The sequence below is a fragment of the Aythya fuligula genome, chromosome 18 (genome assembly GCF_009819795.1).
Source record: "Aythya fuligula isolate bAytFul2 chromosome 18, bAytFul2.pri, whole genome shotgun sequence".
NCBI classification, from domain to species: Eukaryota; Metazoa; Chordata; class Aves; order Anseriformes; family Anatidae; genus Aythya; species Aythya fuligula.
In genome coordinates this window covers 5,892,035-5,909,661 of record NC_045576.1, presented here as the reverse complement: position 1 = coordinate 5,909,661, position 17,627 = coordinate 5,892,035, and the positions used below count along the sequence as shown (strand labels likewise).

The 17,627-nt window shown below is 37.0% G+C and overlaps 1 protein-coding gene across 2 annotated transcripts in view; it reads right to left on the bottom strand.

Annotated features, from left to right (window-relative positions):
• The window catches only part of TBCD (tubulin folding cofactor D), a 125,622-nt gene that overhangs the window by 52,436 nt on the left and 55,559 nt on the right, over positions 1-17,627 (bottom strand). For both annotated transcript variants that reach the window (XM_032199678.1, XM_032199677.1), the window contains 3 exons: positions 9,277-9,334; positions 4,434-4,463; positions 908-993 (listed from right to left, as the gene is read on the bottom strand). In XM_032199678.1, coding sequence (XP_032055569.1) covers positions 908-993; positions 4,434-4,463; positions 9,277-9,334 — 174 coding nt within the window. The remainder of the gene's footprint in view (positions 1-907; positions 994-4,433; positions 4,464-9,276; positions 9,335-17,627) is intronic.

Genomic DNA, 17,627 nt, shown 5'->3' with positions numbered 1-17,627 from the left:
TGTCTCTTTGCACTGACTACAGAGAGAGGCCAGACAACTAGGCTACACTGTCTGTCTTCAACATACAACTAAAGTTAGAACCCAGCCCTCAGCCTTTTTCATCTTTTCATGAGGAAGTGTAATCTTTTGTTCATTTTAGTCATTCTGTGCGCACAGCTTGCCTTTGAATTCCCCTTACTTCAGCTTTATTGTACTTTCAGATAGCTGACCAGCACAGAGCATGGCATTCCAAGAAAAGCCACTGATTTATAATAGCACCACACCAGTACTGGTATTTCCCATGACATTCTGTGCAGAATCCATAATGCAGTGATCAGTTTGGTTTTTCAGAATTGCTGCATACTGTGGTTAGAGTTTCACTGAGCATTCTATGAAAAATATAAGCACTCAAATTAAGGGTCTACAAATTCAACAACCCATATCTGAGTCTAACTGCCATCATAACAGCCTCTCCATTTGCTCCAGCTCTTCAGAAGTCCCTAATCTTATCTAAGCTCAACCAGCCTAGACAGTTTTGTGACACCCACAAATAACATCTCTTGGCTGCTTCCTCCAGTTTCAGAGCATCTATAAAGTAACAGATCACGTAGACAAGTTGGAGGAACATCACAGTCTCACTTTCACCATGTTTTATATGTAATTAGCAGTTTGATATAGAAAGGAGGAAAAACAAGTTTTCATGTATTAGAAAAACAACAATAAACATAATATTGTTTGTATTTATTATGTTTATTGTATTTTATTGTTTATGATTATTGTTTATGTTTACTGTAAGGTCAAACAATCAAACAAATACTTCATTAAATAAAAGAGGTCCCTTATGTTTAGGGACATAAAAAAATATAAATTATAAAAAAATAACTTACCTGATAGTCAGAAAAATATAAATTATAAAAAAATAACTTACCTGATAGTCAGATAACAGTTAACTCTGTTACCAACAGCAAAATAATCAGCTGCAGTTAAAATGTCTATGCCATGCGGAAAAGTGCCCTACAAACATTGTAGATAAGAGGAAAAAAACAGAAAATAATATTTAAAAATGTATTTTCTGAATAGACAATGTATTGAAAATAATCCCCTACTACTGTACAACCACTAAAAAATACAATTTAATTTCTAATTTATAGTAAAATCACTTGCGCTAAAGAGATAAAGGATATTATACAGAAGCAGCAAAATGTCTAGCTTCACTTGTGAGTCAATGATAAACAAAGTAAACAGCAGCAGGTAATAAACTATGCAATAGCTATTTTAACACCTTCAAGTCATAGCCATGTATATTATTTGTTGATTGCATTATGCATGCACAAAAAAAAAATCTCTAGAAAGTTTAAATAAATGTAAACGTGTTTTTTGGATTATGCAAAGGAATGAGCTTCTGTTGCAAGTTTTCTGAAATGTAAAATTAGGAATTGGGCACAAAAATATGCATCACATGTAGAATAAATGGGAGCTCATATACTTTTATGTTGCTACTTATACATGTATTTTATGATTTATTTGTTAATGAACTAAAGAATTGTTTGTTTTTAAAAAGAGCACTGGCTCCTAGCAAAGCCTGCCACGTTAAATCCTTAAGAAGTATGATGCTTCTGACATCAATGCTCAAAAAATTATGGTTTCAGAAAATTAATTATAATCCTAAATATGTAATCACCATCTAAGATTTGTCTTTTAAAACATCAATAATATAATAAAATGTCAGACATTCAGAATTTTGATCAGCTATAACTGACTTAATATAGTACTACGCAGCCTGGCTGTGTTTTGGAATGGAGGAGGCAGCATAGCCACCACAAGCCATAATTAAGTATAAATGGAAAAGAGCCAACTGAAAGACACTATGCTTACTTACAGAAGGGACAATCATATGATATTTAAGCAATAAGGCTATGTGGAAGTACAGGTTCTGGATATGATATAGTTTTGTTTGTTTACAGTTCACTCATCCCTTCCACATTAGGATACAGCCATGAAAAAATAGTAAAAAATATCTTTACATCTATGCCTGAATCATTAAAGAAGCACACAGCACAAGCAGTAGGAAGGTGTCAGCTGCTGCAGAGGTCTTGTGCTCGGTAGCATACTGCCAACTGTCCGAAAACCAAGGCCTGCAATCTGACTGAACCAAGAAGAGCATACAGAATATGTACAGCTCATACAAGAGACTACCTGCAAGCCCTAATAACTCAAAGATGAAACAAATGCACTCTCAAAAAGCCTCATGAAACACCAATTTGGAAAAAAAATGCACAAGAAATACCTAACCACTATTTTATTTGTAGCTAAACAAGGTGACATACAATGAAATATGTAAGAAATGTAAAATGTGAAATGTAAAATACGTAAGAATATATGATATTGTACATAAGGAAAAATCACAGCTAAACAATTTCAATTCTAGCTTGTACTTGGACCGTGCTCTTTATAACTGGACTGTAAGCATGCCAGCTTCATGCTGTCTCATCGCAGGTCAGAGTGCCACAGTGCATGTGTCAGTGAGACAGGAAAATTCCTAAAACCAAGTTCAAGAGTACAGAGGTCATGGCTTCAGAGGTCATGACTTCCATTCCATCAAAATACTTGAAACTTACTTCTCCAATACAAAAGTTCATCTTATTAGAAGAATGGGTTTTTGCCATTATTTATGCTTTATATATATTCTGCATTTTTTTCAGTGTTTTCACTTACATGAAAAGTAATTTACAAGGGTTGTTCTTCTGAGGCCATAAAAGCAAGTTCTCAGATTTAGGTCATGTTGCATTGCAAAGGTGAAGCAGGCAGGAATAAGGAAATAAGCAAGGTCAATTTTTTTCTCCATGTATTTCATATCACCATTGTTACTTCAGATGGAGAGTATGTTTCAGCTCCTTCCAATTCAGAGAAAGGGTGACTCTTTCAACACCTTACATCCAGGTAAAGGACTTTAGAGGGTGTATCCACGGATTAAGTAATCATTTTCCTAGGCAGTAGGGAATAGTTCAGCAAATAAAAACTTCTGAACTTCTACAGGAACTAGCTGGGAGACCGATTCTGCTCTTCATGCCATAACTTAATTGTCTTACTACTAACTTCTCCTTAGCAGTCCAACATGGATGCTGAAATCGTGTTTTCAATCAGCATCAAAAAACATGAATTGTGTCAAAGCAGTATTGTTAATTTCTGGTTGTAAACTACCTCTGACCAAGCAATAAAAAGCTCCACAGAACTTTTCCTACATGAAAGCATTTATAAGCCTACAGCACCCAAGAGCCCTGTCTCTTCTGGAGCTGAAGGCAGAGTAAGGTGTTTACTCTATTCAGTGCCTTATGAAGTGGAATCAGGATGAGTAGTTTTGTGATGACTAACCTCTTTGAGCAGTAACTATAGACCCAGGGAAGAATCAGGCTGGCTTCTACTTATCACGGACCTAGTTGTGTCAGGTCATCAAAAATACCTACCCTCTTCCTCCCGGTCTTCTCGCATCCTTTCTCTGCTATTAACCTCATTCTGTCTAGAAATTCACACACTACTTCAGGACACATTGCTTAATAACCATAGCTTTAAAGGAATAATATCCTGGCTCGTAACAGAGATCTTGAGGAATGATAGCTGGGAAAAGCTAAACATCACATTTTAACAAAGATGCCTTAAAGAACGTCTTACTGAAATCAAAATTTGCTTGAATCATGCTCTTAACTCTACATGCCTTGCTTTGTCAGAAGAATACACTAGCTGAATTATTTTCCATGCTATAAGTTGTATTTTCAGCTTTATTAATTCCTGAGGAGAAATGAGTAAACTTTAAAATTGAAGTTCTTATCCTATTTGCTTCTCCAGCAAGGTTGCAAATCAAAGTTCTTTGAGCTTTTTAACAATGTAAATGTTGCTAAATTACATAGGAATCTACCACAATACTTTTTTCAAAAAACTTAGATTCCTTTAAAATTAATGGATTTCTCAGGAGCTTCTAGATGGTAGCATTACGATACAGCAAGCACAACCCAAATACTGGGTTTAAGAATCTTAAGCCTAGCTCATTGTCTTATCACCAAACCACAGCAAAGATTGTGCAGCACACTTCAGCTCTTCCACTTGTTTAAAACTGGAATGCCAGTGGGACTAAAGAATAACCCAAACTTGTGCTTTTCCTGCTTTAAGAGCATTGCAGCTTGGAAGGTGTAGAATAGCTGCTAATTTTGCTTCTCCAAATGACTTACAATTACCATATAGCCCATCTTCTTCCAAAACCAGAATACTAAAATAAAACTCACATCTCAGGAAAATATTGCGCGAGAACCTGCTTTCTGGTAGTGAAAATACATATTTTGTAACGTTCTCCTACTCATCTTCTCTGAAGCCACAGCGTCTAATTTTGATTTGAGGTACTACACATTTACACTCATCTCCAGAGCACACTCATGAATGAAGATTCAGGAAAGTTACCGTACCTGTCTCCCAACATTCTCCTGGAAGGCAGCCTGAAGAACAGAGAACAAACATACCAAAACGAGTCAGGTTTGCTTTTTGATAAACACCAGATGAATTCAAAACACACAACAATATAAATGACCCATGGCTTTTCTTTTTTAAATAAAGTAAGCTTTGTTAATAGAACAAGCCCACAGGGCTTTTTTGTTTCTGCGTCTCTGTGCTCTAGTGTTCTTAAAGCTGTATGTTGCATGACAGCAGTTTAAGAATGCAAGTTTATTAAACTAGTCACACCCAGAAGAGTGCTTTTGAGTACTGACACAAGGCTTTGCACTAGAGTTGAAAGTCAATACTTGGAGACAACAGAAATTGAGACAGTTTGCTTTTGCCTGACTACTGCAACATCACTGGCTTATAGTAGGCCAAGTCTGATTTTTGTTCAGTGCAAACTTCAGACAAATATCAAGAACAAGTATTTGAAACATACAATTTGAAACCACATTGAAACCGTAAAGGTACAAAATCTGAAGGCAAAATTCACGTATGTTTCTCGTGTTTTCAATTAAAGAAACTAAAAATCTTCCAAACTGCAATATGACCATAAAGTTAATCTCTCTACCTGTACTGTATATAGAATAAAATCTACTCCATACTCCTTACTAGGCCCTGAAATTTCTCTCAAAAAGTCTCCATTTATTTTTTCTCAAAAGAAATTATAATCATAAGTACAAATAAAAACTTCTCTAAATTTTAACTCTTTTCAGAGACTAGTGTCCATCATTATCTGGACACTTCTCTTTTGTAATGTCCCTCCATCAGTGAACACAAATCTCCAGGAAGGGATAGCATTTACCACCTGACAACTGATATTTAATATACAGGGGTACGTTGAAGTCTCAATCTCTACTGAAAATGTTATAAGAACTTCAACAGACAAGAGTTTCTGTATTTCCTACATAAATACGATGCATGTGGTAATCCACCTGTAAAAACAAAAGGTTAAGCTCACCAAGGTATCGTATTCTACATATGGAGCAAGCACACAGAACACAGGTGAAGCAAGGCCTAATGAAGCCAGTCTCCCACTGTACTTCTGAGGTTACGTCTGCTTAGGATAATGACTGCAGTTCCTGTAGACTTGCCCAGGCTAGCTCAGCTCCTGCTCGCAGTGCATCCATCGCAGGAATACCAACACAGGCCAACTCAGCTGCTTATCCACCTTGCAGGCAGGTTTAGGAGCCCACCTTAGTTTGTGCGGTGTGGTGTCGTAGCCATGCTGCCAGCACTGCCCCCAAGGTAGCTGGTTTAGGATTACCTCAGGTAGAGACTATCCTCCGCAGCAACTGAAGCGTAGATACACCCTTGGGCAACATGTAAAGCAGCCTTCCAGAACAGGACCGCGAGCTGCAGCAATGTCCTAGACCTCATCATCATTGTACTTTCTTTTAAAAACATACTGCTCAAACGTGCATTACTGATATAAAATGTAAAAAGATTTATTTTTTTTTTCTGTTGTTAAGATCAGAAACTTTACTATCCAAAGAATGTAATTCTTGTCTCAAGTTTTCTTCTACTTGCAATATATCTGTAGGCCCAGGTCTAAAATATACTGTGGCAAAATCATTGTAAAAAGATCTATAAGGGCCTATATATGACATAGAAGGAAAACAGCTACATTTCATATAGATTTCACTGAGTTTTTTACTTAGTACAGGAATTTTAAAATTCCAGTGCTAAATCACCATTTCATTTTCTAACTCATTTAGAAAGGCGATCATGAAGGTGGAGAAGATACAAGTCCAGCAGCATGGTAGAAATAGTTCACATCATCTGATTTATTTTAAACATCTAATTTAGATGTTGGCTTACACCTAATTGCATAGTTTATCTATTAAAAAAATACAACTTTTACCACTGCTTATGAAACTAGATAAATATTTATAAGGCAACGCTAATATCAATTTCAATTTAGTAGCCCTTGAAAAAAGTTTTCAGTTCGTTCCCACAAAAATTGAAGAAGTACTAAAACATTGTATAAGTCATGATTTTAAAAAGTATCAACCAACCATGTGTAAAGAAAACCCTCTCTTTAACATGTCAGAACAGAATACAGCCCTATCCAAGGTCTCTTATTCATGTGATCATTCTTTATAATGATTATTCATGAAAGAGTTGCAAAAGTCAGCTCAGAATGCGTTTAGAGCTTCAAAAGAACAGTCTTGTTTTATTCTCCCTAACCTCGGGGTTCAAAATATCTCTATATGCTATTGTGTTTTATTGGTGCTCCGCATTATAATACATCGCATATTGTAATAGATGGAAAATCTAGTAAAACATGTTGTTTATTTAAACATGCATTTAACTGTAGTAATGATTGGGAATAATTAGGACTCCCAGGTATTTTTCTTCAAAATTGTAGTAATGCCTGGCAAACAAAGTATTTCTTTGCCTGACTTTCTAAAATAAGTAAAGAGATTTTAATACTTGCATAACTATCCATCAAAACAATCCCAAACTCCCAAACTTTGTCCAGCTCTAAATTATAATGTACTAACGGGGAGAAAAAAACAAAAACAAAAAAACAAAACACTTATTGACTGGAGATAATCAAATTACAGAATGCTTGATATCCTGGCTTAAACTACAACAAGAAAGTGACAAAATGTCTGTAGTATGTTGTACTCACTTGAAATACACACACAATCTTCATTAAGCTTATAGCATTTGTATATGGTTTAGCACCGTATTTCATGGTCAAACTATCAGTTTATGTTTAAGCACAGAATCATAATAAAGACTACTGCAACTAAAAGTAAGCAGTACTCCTGCAGTGGGAATCATGTTAAAAGTATCTTCTTTATACACATTACCCACTGACTCCTGCAATTCCTATAGAGCAAATACAGTAATTTACTTTTTACCATCTACTCTGTTACACTGCTCTGTGCTGCTGCGGCCTCACCTTGAGTCTTGTGTGTAGTTTTGGGCATTACAATAAAAGGACATAAAACTAATTAGAGAGCATTTAAAGGAGGGCTACGAAGATGGTGAAGGGTATAGAGTGGACGATGTGTGAGGAGCGGCTGAGGTCCCTTGGTTTGTTCAGCCCAGAGCAGAGCAGGCCGAGGGGAGGCCTCATGGCGGCCTGCAGCTCCCTCACGAGGGGAGCGGGGGGGCAGGTGCTAAGCTCTGCTCTCTGGGGACAGCGCCAGGACCCGAGGGAACGGCATGGAGCTGGGACATGGGAAGGGTCGGGCTGGCGGTTAGGGAAAGGTTCTGCACCCAGAGGTGGTCGGGCACTGGGACAGGCTCCCCAGGGCAGTGGCCACAGCACCAAGCCTGACAGAATTCAAGTAGTGTTTGGACAACGCTCGCAGATGTAGGGGTTGGTTTCTGGGTGGTCCTGTGTGGAGCCAGGAGGAGGACTCGATGGTCCTTGTGGGCCCCTTCCAACTCAGGTTATTCCGTGACTCTATTATTCTACATTCCTTTATAGCTTGCACGGTTCTTAGGGAAGGCAAAGCTACCTTTGTTTTTCTCTGAGGATTTTATTTGAATAAAGTGACTTAAATTAGCCAGGAATGTTAAATTCTACAGTTTCTATAATTTAGGAGTTGAAGCCTGGGGGGAAGTAGCGCTACTGTTACTCTTCAGTTGTACATTATGCAAAGGATATACATGTATCAGTTCTCAGTGACCTACAGCATCTTAGCTTCCATGCTTTGGTTTTAACCTATTTAGACAAGATGATTCCTGATATGATTACACAAGAACTGACTCATTTCCCTAGCAACTGTGCTGCTCCTTCATTCAACAACTTAAACTCTCAAGCAGGGGTGTGGCTAGAAAAAATAAGGATGCTGTCCGGGTATCCCTGATTTTTTTTTTTTTTTTTTTTTTAGAAAGGAATTCATAGGGAAGTTTGTTTTTTAGGAATATGGACACCTGTGCCTTTGACCAGCATTGTTTGCCCCTGTGTTTGTTTCATAGGAGCAGCTACTAGTACAGTTACAAGGTTCTTTCTTTCAATTTGTGTTTTTTGTGTTTTTGTTTTTGTGTGTTTTTTTTTTAAATCTGCTATACAGACAATTTTTCTTTTTACTTTTTTTTCTTTAGAAAGCTAATGCAATACATACAACATTGACTTACAACTTCAAAGATGAGATGTTACTTCTTTCATCCTTTCAACTATAACCTATCTTCCAATAATCCCTTTCTCTTGAGAAGAATTATGCAATTTTTCAGTTTTCAACAGCACAAGTATTTTCTACACAGTGATCTCACTTTGGTTTCAGTCCTATTAACCAGATAATGATATCTGCTTAAGAGGTGTATCACTTTCTTTAACAAAATTCCCTGTCCTACAAAAGAGTTCTGTAAAATAACTGAAAACATTTTGAAGGTTAGTTTGAAGGAGAAAGATTATTCTAGAATTTTGCAGCTTGCTGCATCTTTATAGATGCAGCAACAGGGGATGAACACTTAGAGAAGTATAACCTCATAAAACATACCACCTTGGTGACTTTCTTAAGATACAGAGTCTGTATATTACTAAACCTTTTGTCACACTAGGACTAGAAAACACCAAGTAACTCTTTCTTAAATACTTTATGTTATCCAACATGACAAAAATACAGCAGACTGTATTGTAAATTGTGTCCATAAATCAAGATATGAAACTGTGGATTATATAATTTAGAATCTAAATTCACATCATAATTCGAAGGATTTAAAAAAACACTTGTCTGCTCACTGCACACACATATATTGCTTATAACTGTAGTCTCAGATGAACGTGCTACAAATTATGAAATTAAAAAACAAAACCAAAAAATAAACACAGGCTAGGATGTGGTAACTTACAGAAGCAGCTCTTCTGCAATTAACATCACGATCAAATACTGCAGCAATAACCAACGCACTGAGGAAATAAAATATTGATTATAACTACCAAAAATACAAGAAGAAACATGCAATATCATTTCATTATTTAGGATTCCAAGCAAAACATTCACAATATTCTCTAACTAGCTTGTTTTTTTAAAATATAATTCTAAATTGAAATTTGTGTTGAAACAACCATGTACTTCCTTGTTTCTGTAGTTTGTGGACATTTCCACGGCATAAACAGACAACTGCCATCCTACTATAGCAAAACAGTTTAAGGAATATACAAATACATTTAACTACATAGGAAGGTTTTATATTTTAAATATAGCACGAGTACAAACTTGGACATATCTAACATCTCAAATGCGAGACAGTGCAACTTTAAATTAAAACTTGGAAATACAGTTTCTCAATAGCCAAATACACAGTAAGTCTTAGGTAAGGCTTAAGTAAAACTAAAAGTTAAGCAACGGAAGCTTTCAGCTATCTGTACAAGCATGATCACATGATTTAAGTAACAAAAAATCAGTAAACAGTATGCAAATTCTGTTTAAAAAGTGACACTTTAGGATAAATTGCAAAGAAGTTTTTGAAAAGGTTATCTGTAGATATACAGGTATGATTATACAAAGATACTACTTTGTGAATGAAATCTGACAAACCTCCACAGTTCAATTCTTTTTACTGCAACAGAACCACATTTAAAAACCTGCCACAGAACACAACAGAGAAAATATATCCCAGGACATGAAGTCTACAGCTTTAGAAATCCACCTCCAGCATTCAATTAACTTCAGTGACAAATAAATATCACTTCAGGAGAATCACTTAAGCAGAAAATTATTCCTTTCAAACTCTGAAACTCTTCATTACATTATTTATTGACTCCAGGCAAAACAGGAAATAAATACTGGCTGAAAAGTAATTCCAATGTAGGTTTGCTTTAGCATAAAGATATTAATTACACTGATAATATCAAACTTCCCTGGGTAATGGCTATCAGTTTCCTTACTGGGCAGGAACTATGTTCTTAAAATTCACTGAAATGCATAAACTGAATTTACAGAGGCAGCAGTGATTACCTCCATTAAGGGAAACAAGAGACAGAAAGAAGGAATGAAATAGAAAATAAAACACAATAAATGCAACATTTTACTACAGAGGTGTAAAAATTGTTCTAAAGACAGTCAATCCTTTCTTATTGCTACTTGCATGAACAATTCCTCTCCCTGCCAGAAAGGCATCAAGCGATTACAAGACAAAAGGAGGTCATCCATGTGATAGCAACTGGAAGAGCAAATGTTTATGAGGCATTCCATTGGGAAGAAGCTTACATGGTTAATTGTAGAAAGAGTGCTGGGTCAAACATTATCTTCATACCTTAATCTTCTTCTCTGGCATACAGAGAAACTTACAAATCTTTTTATAGGAACATTTCGGAAGGATTTCACTTTAATTATAGAACACTCAAAACTAAGGAACTGCCTAGAAATGATCCTGGAAAGCAAAAAGAAGCAAATTTCTGCTGGACGTTTCCAATTATATGGACTATATGATAAAATATGATTTTGTCTGTTATGCAGAAGTTCAATATTGTTCTATTCTGAGTAAACAAAACCAGAAAACTCATCAAGCCAGGAATCATCTGCTCAACTCATCTGCTTGCACTCAGCAAGCAGAGTGCTGCCTGTACTATGTCAAAGGTAGCCTGATGTTAAGTGTTGCAGAGTATTTCAGAAGAGCTTTACTGGGACAGATTGAAATTCTTCCAGGTCATTGTTTTGTCTCCAGTGGTAGTGAAAAGGGACACTTCGGGCTGAGTGAAAGCACTTACATGTTAAATATTAATATGTTAATTTTAAAAACTATGTAAGTCTTTCCAAATTTCAAACGTTAAAAGTTTGTCACTCGAGAATAAGTACTGCTCCTTACATTTCATATTTACACTTAAAATCTGGTTTATTAAATATGATGAAAAACAGTTTCAGATTGTTATATACAACATGAGTTTCTGACTGATGTTTCTGCTTATAATTAAACAGTACTTTTTATTTTTTCTTATTCTGTTACCTCAAGAAAAACTTGTATAGGTAAAACCAGCAAAACAACATACTATCTATGCGATGCCACCTGAGCTATTCAGTGTGCTGACTGAATAACATGTTTAAGAAAACAAGCACACACACTCACACACAAAAAAAAAAAAAAAAAAAAAAAAACAGGAATTTTGTCATTACCACCCAGCCTGATTATATTCATAAATCATACTGTAGTCATTGTTTTATGTTAATCCTTTCAGTAAAAGTATTTTAAACTTATTGAACTACATGAATAATTTTTTCAAGTTAATTCATATTTTAAAATGCAGGCACAGTCTGCTGCAACACATGGATTAGCAAGGAAAGCAACATGCCTAAGATGAAACATGTTAAAGGTGTCTTCACCTGTCTGCTTTGTCGTGGGAGTTTATGTGATACTCCACCAGGATTTCCTAACATAAAGAAACTGTTTATGTCAAACAAAGTGGGATATTTTTTAAGCTAGTTGAAGAATCATGTCTTGACTTGTCTGAAATATACCACACCTGACTACTAACAGGTAGAGCAAAGAGTGGTTTTGCATCTCGCAGTCTCTATGAAACACCTTTTGTAGTTCCTTGAGGTATATTTAGCCTGTAAGTACGACAAGCTACTAAGGGTACAATAAGCACACAAGCAGATTTTAAAAAGCAAGCTGCAATTCTATGAGTCTACTGATCGTTCTTGCTTTTTTCCTGCTCCCTTCCATTTACCCCACGTACTCACTTAACTGGCTTCAGGGAAAGTTAACAGGACTCAGAGCAGGTTACCAGCTCACTTCTTTAGCCTGACGCTGATTTCACTTCCTTCCCCCAACAAGCCAGAAATAATCAGAGAGCAGAGGCCAGCCAGGTGATGGGCATCAGCACACAGAAATATCAGGTTTCCCTCTGCTTATATGTACTGGGTGAACCACCAAGTAAGTCTGAATTTCCTCTATCACCTGTGACAGGTACACTATACTCACAAGCAGCTTATACTATTGCTAACCTCTGAGAGTTTACTGCTATTAATTCAAACATACCACCCTGAAGCTGTGGGAAGAGAAAAAATAAACTCTCAAGCCTCTTGCCAATTTGGCACAAAAACAGAATTCCCTTCCTGAACTCAAAAAAGGGAAAAGTCTGACTTGTAACATCACAGAAAACAGTCTTCCTTACTAATAGCATTAGGGGAGGGATGGCTTAACAATCATCACAAGCGAAATGGTTTTGAACAATCACAGCAAGTTAAAAAGAGGAGGAGAGACCAGCATCAGAGAGGAGTCTGCTGAGTCTGTTGCAAACAGCCTTCTCATACCCTTTTAGTTGTATCAGTACCCCAGTTGTGGCTACCTGGTGAACTGGATGATGAAAACAGACCTAGGCTCAACTATACATTTATTTATTTTTAATCAGAGAAGCTCCCCATTCACTTTATCACTTTTGGCTGTGTTTTCCTCAATTACAGGAGCAACAGAGATGAAGCATGCAAAAGTGGCTGCTTCAGCCAGCATTAGTAGGGGAAAAAGCCCTTCAGACCAGTCTCAGGTTTAATTTCTTCTGTTTAGATAGGCAAGGAGAAAATAGAAGAAAATGATAAACACAGTGACCAGTCACACTTTTGCACTGCACACTTGCAGTCCCTTCTAACCCAACTACTTTCTGCTAGCCACTCAAACTCCCCACTGCTGAATCCAGAGTTACGCAGTCTTTTTAGCATGTTGTTGTTACACACATAAACGTCAGCATCTTCAGCGTGTTACTTCAATCCCAAAGTTTTGGAGTAAAACATTGGAAGTAAAATAAAGACACATATAGAAGAGAGCAATAAAGAAAACACTCGGGAGTTGCAAATTAAAATGCTGCTATTAAAAAAAATTTAAAAAGCCATATGATGCCCCTTGAGGAAATAAGTTTACACAAGTGCAAGATGCAGTAGGCGCAGAGTAGGCTCTCCTCTGAAGGCAACATTCACATACATGAAAGAAAAAGCTATTCTTAATATTTCATCACGGTACAAGATGTAGCTCAAAGCAATGCTTCAGATTTCCCCAATTCTGCAGGACAATCTTGCCCTGGGGCAAGCTACATCATTTATCCATAGCCACACCTTCCTTTTTTTTCCCTCTTCAAAAACAACACACCACCGCAGGGAAGGCAAAGCTGCCTGTACTCCTACACTGTATGCACGTATTCAGATCCCTCTAAATAATGATCTATTTATTGATTACCTAACTAAACCATCAAATGATAAATAAAACTATATTCTGACCATGCAATAGTTTCATATAATTATGATAGGCAGCAACAATTTAATTTCTAATTGTATAATAGAGCAAAAGTATATTTTCCTCTTCGGTTTTTGTTTAGTTTTTAAACAAAACAGCTCTGCTTCTTAGTGTGCACCTGCCACTTTACAGACAATAATTTCCACACCCAAGGGGGCAGGAATCAAATTACCTGCATTTCCAAGTTATTAAATTATATTTAACTTTCCTCATAGGTAAGCTTAAAAAGAGTGCATGCATGTGCAGACTGGGAGAAGAAAAAAATCTCAGTCAAGCAGTGCTTTTAGAAAGATATGCCTGAATAGCAACTTCAGTATGTGCAAGTATTTCAAAATGTAGTAAGCTGATCCTGCATTAAAAGTGAAGTTTCATCTACTTTGCCAAGAATCTTCTTTTTGTGGTCTTGAAGCTTGAATACATCATGCAAGGTTTTAGAAACCAGTTTAACTGGACTTCTAAAAAAATAAACAAATGTTACTAAGCGTATCTTATTGAAATATGGATAGGGAAAAATACCAACAGATACATAAAAATTAAAATTCTCAGGCAAGTATTTCCAATAAGCATCCTCTGTCAATTTTTTTTCTTAATAAGAACGGTAAGAAGAGTGGTCACTGTTTAACCATTTTACCCACTCAACACCATCTAGTTACCACCAGTTTTTCAGTGCACTTGCTCTACTACGATGCCCACCTTGTCTCTTGACTCTGAGCATTCTTACCAGGCAACCAGCTACTCACACTCCAAGCTCAGCATTATCTCCAGCCAGTTCAACAGCACTGCTAAAGACTGTGAAGGATAAACCATTCACAATTTCTAGCACCATGACAACGCAAACAGTTCAGGATCTCAATCACTTATTACATCTTTTTAACGAGGTAGTAGCTTTCTTTGCAGGTAAATAATATATTATTTTTCTCTAAGAAGCTAATAGTTTGTATTCTCATATAGGCAGATATTTTTGCTGTGTAATTCAGCTCACAAGGGATATCATGTACTTTGTTTCAAGATGCTGAGTTCTGCATTTTTTTTAAGGGTAGCAACAATTTGCTTGTGGCTAGAAGTATGACTCTTCTTTAAGTAAAACAGTGACACACCTAAGGCTAGATTTAAAAAAAAAGAGCTGTATGTAATTATTGGCTTGCTGACACAATAGGTGAAACTGTGTGTCATACCCTATTTGAATATTTTTTTTCTACTGTTTCTCTTTGCAGTGGCAATTCTACCTTCAAGAGCTGATCGTGTTAAGAAAAGGTACAGCCAACATAACGACAAAGATTTTTAAGTAGAGCCTTACTATAGCACTAATACTGGCTAAAGTATTGTGCAGCTTTGTTATAGAACTAAACATGTATAAATCACAACACTTTATGACTGAAAATAATAAATTTTCAGTTCTGCCCCAGCTGTCTACCCTCCATTTCATTCCACTCCACCAACTTAGTCCAGACAGGTGAAGTTGCAACTGGCAAAGCCACAGTGGTAACTTGTATTACTTTTGGTAGAAGACACCAATTATTTACACCTGATGTCTCCCAAAAAATAAAAAATAAAAATAAAAATAAAAAAATGTTTCCAGAACACACTGAAAGCTAAAAGACAGGAGCATCTTCAGAACCACAGAGCTCTTCATAATTGTGCAAAAGCTTTGTAACAGTAAAACAAAGTACGACAAATCATGTAAAATCAAAATGGTCAGCTTGCACCTACATATGGAGAATAACATTGATTTGCATTGTGGTAGGGTAAAAGAAGTAAAAGAAATATATTGCTCTAAGCATTATGAATGGAAGAAAAATCTGAAAAATGGAAGAACAGAACAGAATGCTGATAAACTGAATGTTTCTAAATTTGCACTTTGGCTTTAAAGCTTCTCTTGGAACAAGCTTGCCAGACCTTTAAACAAACCTTCAAGTTGTTCAACTAAGAGGATGGAAACAGAGGATTTACTTCCACAGGGCTGCTGACCAAATCTACAAAAAACACTAGCTTTGAACAAGACCTTACTATTGGATTGCCACACTCTTCCTGATGTTTTGCTTGCAGCCTGAATATAAATGTATTCCTGCTGGTTTAAAGATAGCAATAAGTAACTTTGCATAGCCCTTAACACCCTCTTAGAAGTATTTGGTAACATTCTACTCATCCTGTCACTATGTCTTCATTGCTACCATCGTTTGTGCTGGTTAGATAAAAAAAAAAAAAAAAAAGCCAGCTAGAATAAAAAAAGAAACACAACCCAAAATACAATCACTGTTTCACTGTGCAAACATATCTTTAGGTACTTTTCTATTAATAATTTACAATAAAATCAACTGGAAGACTATTTAAACATGACCATTGAAAATAAAATATTTCCTTAATAACTTACTAGGGCAAGCATCACTCACTACTTCTATCATGCTTATAACTGAATCAGGCACTTCCTAGAGTCCCAATTCTCTTTCTGAAAATCATCCAGCAGCTGTAGATGGCCTCACATTCCAGAACAGCTTGGTGTTACAAGACTCCTCTCCTTGAGTCTCTAGACTGTTGTGGATGAAACATGACAAAAATAGCATGAAAATGCTTTACCAGAGACACAACGCTAAGAACCTTAGCATTTTTTCACCTGCTTACTTTGTAGAAAATATAGCATTAAAAAAGAAGGAAGAAAAACAGCATTCAGCCTCAAGAAATGTGACAGCAGATTCTTAGACAGAAAGATTTTACCAAGGCCTCAAAAAATGCCAGGAGCAAGTACCACACAGGTAGGAGACACTGCCCTGTGACCCTGCGTGAAAGGGCCAGCATAGGAAAGTGAGGATACAAGGATGAAAAACAGCAAAGACCAGCAAGGGGAAGGCACACTAGGCTCAAGGAATAAAAATGGATATGTAGGGTCTACAGACTGTCCCAAGGAACTTTCAAAACTGCCTTAAAGAAGAAGGAACAAGACATTTGAGTTGCTTGAGGGAGTCCAGAGAAGGGCAACGAAGCTGGTGAGGGGTCTGGAGAACAAGTCCTACGAGGAGCGGCTGAGGGAGCTGGGCTTGTTCAGCCTGGAGAAGAGAAGGCTCAGGGGCGACCTTATTGCTCTCTATGGGTACCTTAAAGGAGGCTGTAGCGAGGTGGGGGTTGGTCTGTTCTCTCCCATGTGCCTGGTGACAGGACGAGGGGGAATGGGCTTAAGTTGTGCCAGGGGAGCTTTAGGTTAGATGTTAGGAAGAACTTCTTTACCGAAAGGGTTGTTAGACACTGGAACAGGCTGCCCAGGGAAGTGGTGGAGTCACCATCCCTGGAAGTCTTTAAAAGACGTTTAGATGTAGAGCTTAGGGATATGGTTTAGTGGAGGACTGTTAGTGTTAGGTCAGAGGTTGGACTCGATGATCTTGATGTCTCTTCCAACCTAGAAATTCTGTGATTCTGTGATTTTCTTTGGGCATCTGCTGAGCTAAGTAGCAGTGCTGCATTTCCAAACAAGGCTGTTTGGGTGTGATTGGAATAGTTCTGCCAGCAGTCTGGAAGCAAGGCAGCACTAGAACTAGGACTAGGTTTCTGGGACCTATAAATATATAGTTCCTATATATATTTGAAAGTAATACTAAATGACTACTGATTAAAAATCTGCCAGTGGAGACAAAGATGCCTGAGTTGCTGATATGAGAGCACACTAGAAGTCTGCCAAGAAACTGTGAGAAGCTACCTCTGTGTTTACAGTGCAAATCACCCATTAAAGACACCTTGAAATGTCAGCAAATATGCTGCCAACAAAAAGACTACCTACTGAAGAGAGAATCCCACAAGACAAGCAAAAAGAGGAGGAAAAGCAAGAGAAGAAAGAAGGAAAAAAGGAAAAGGTAAAACCAGTTTCTAGCTGCAGAAATATCCTTAGTGTTGGGGGAACCAGCACCAAGTTCTAGTCCATTGTTACAGTATGACAGATGTTGACTGAGGTACCTTCTGAAAGTCTGACTTCTGAGAGTCTTGAAACAGAA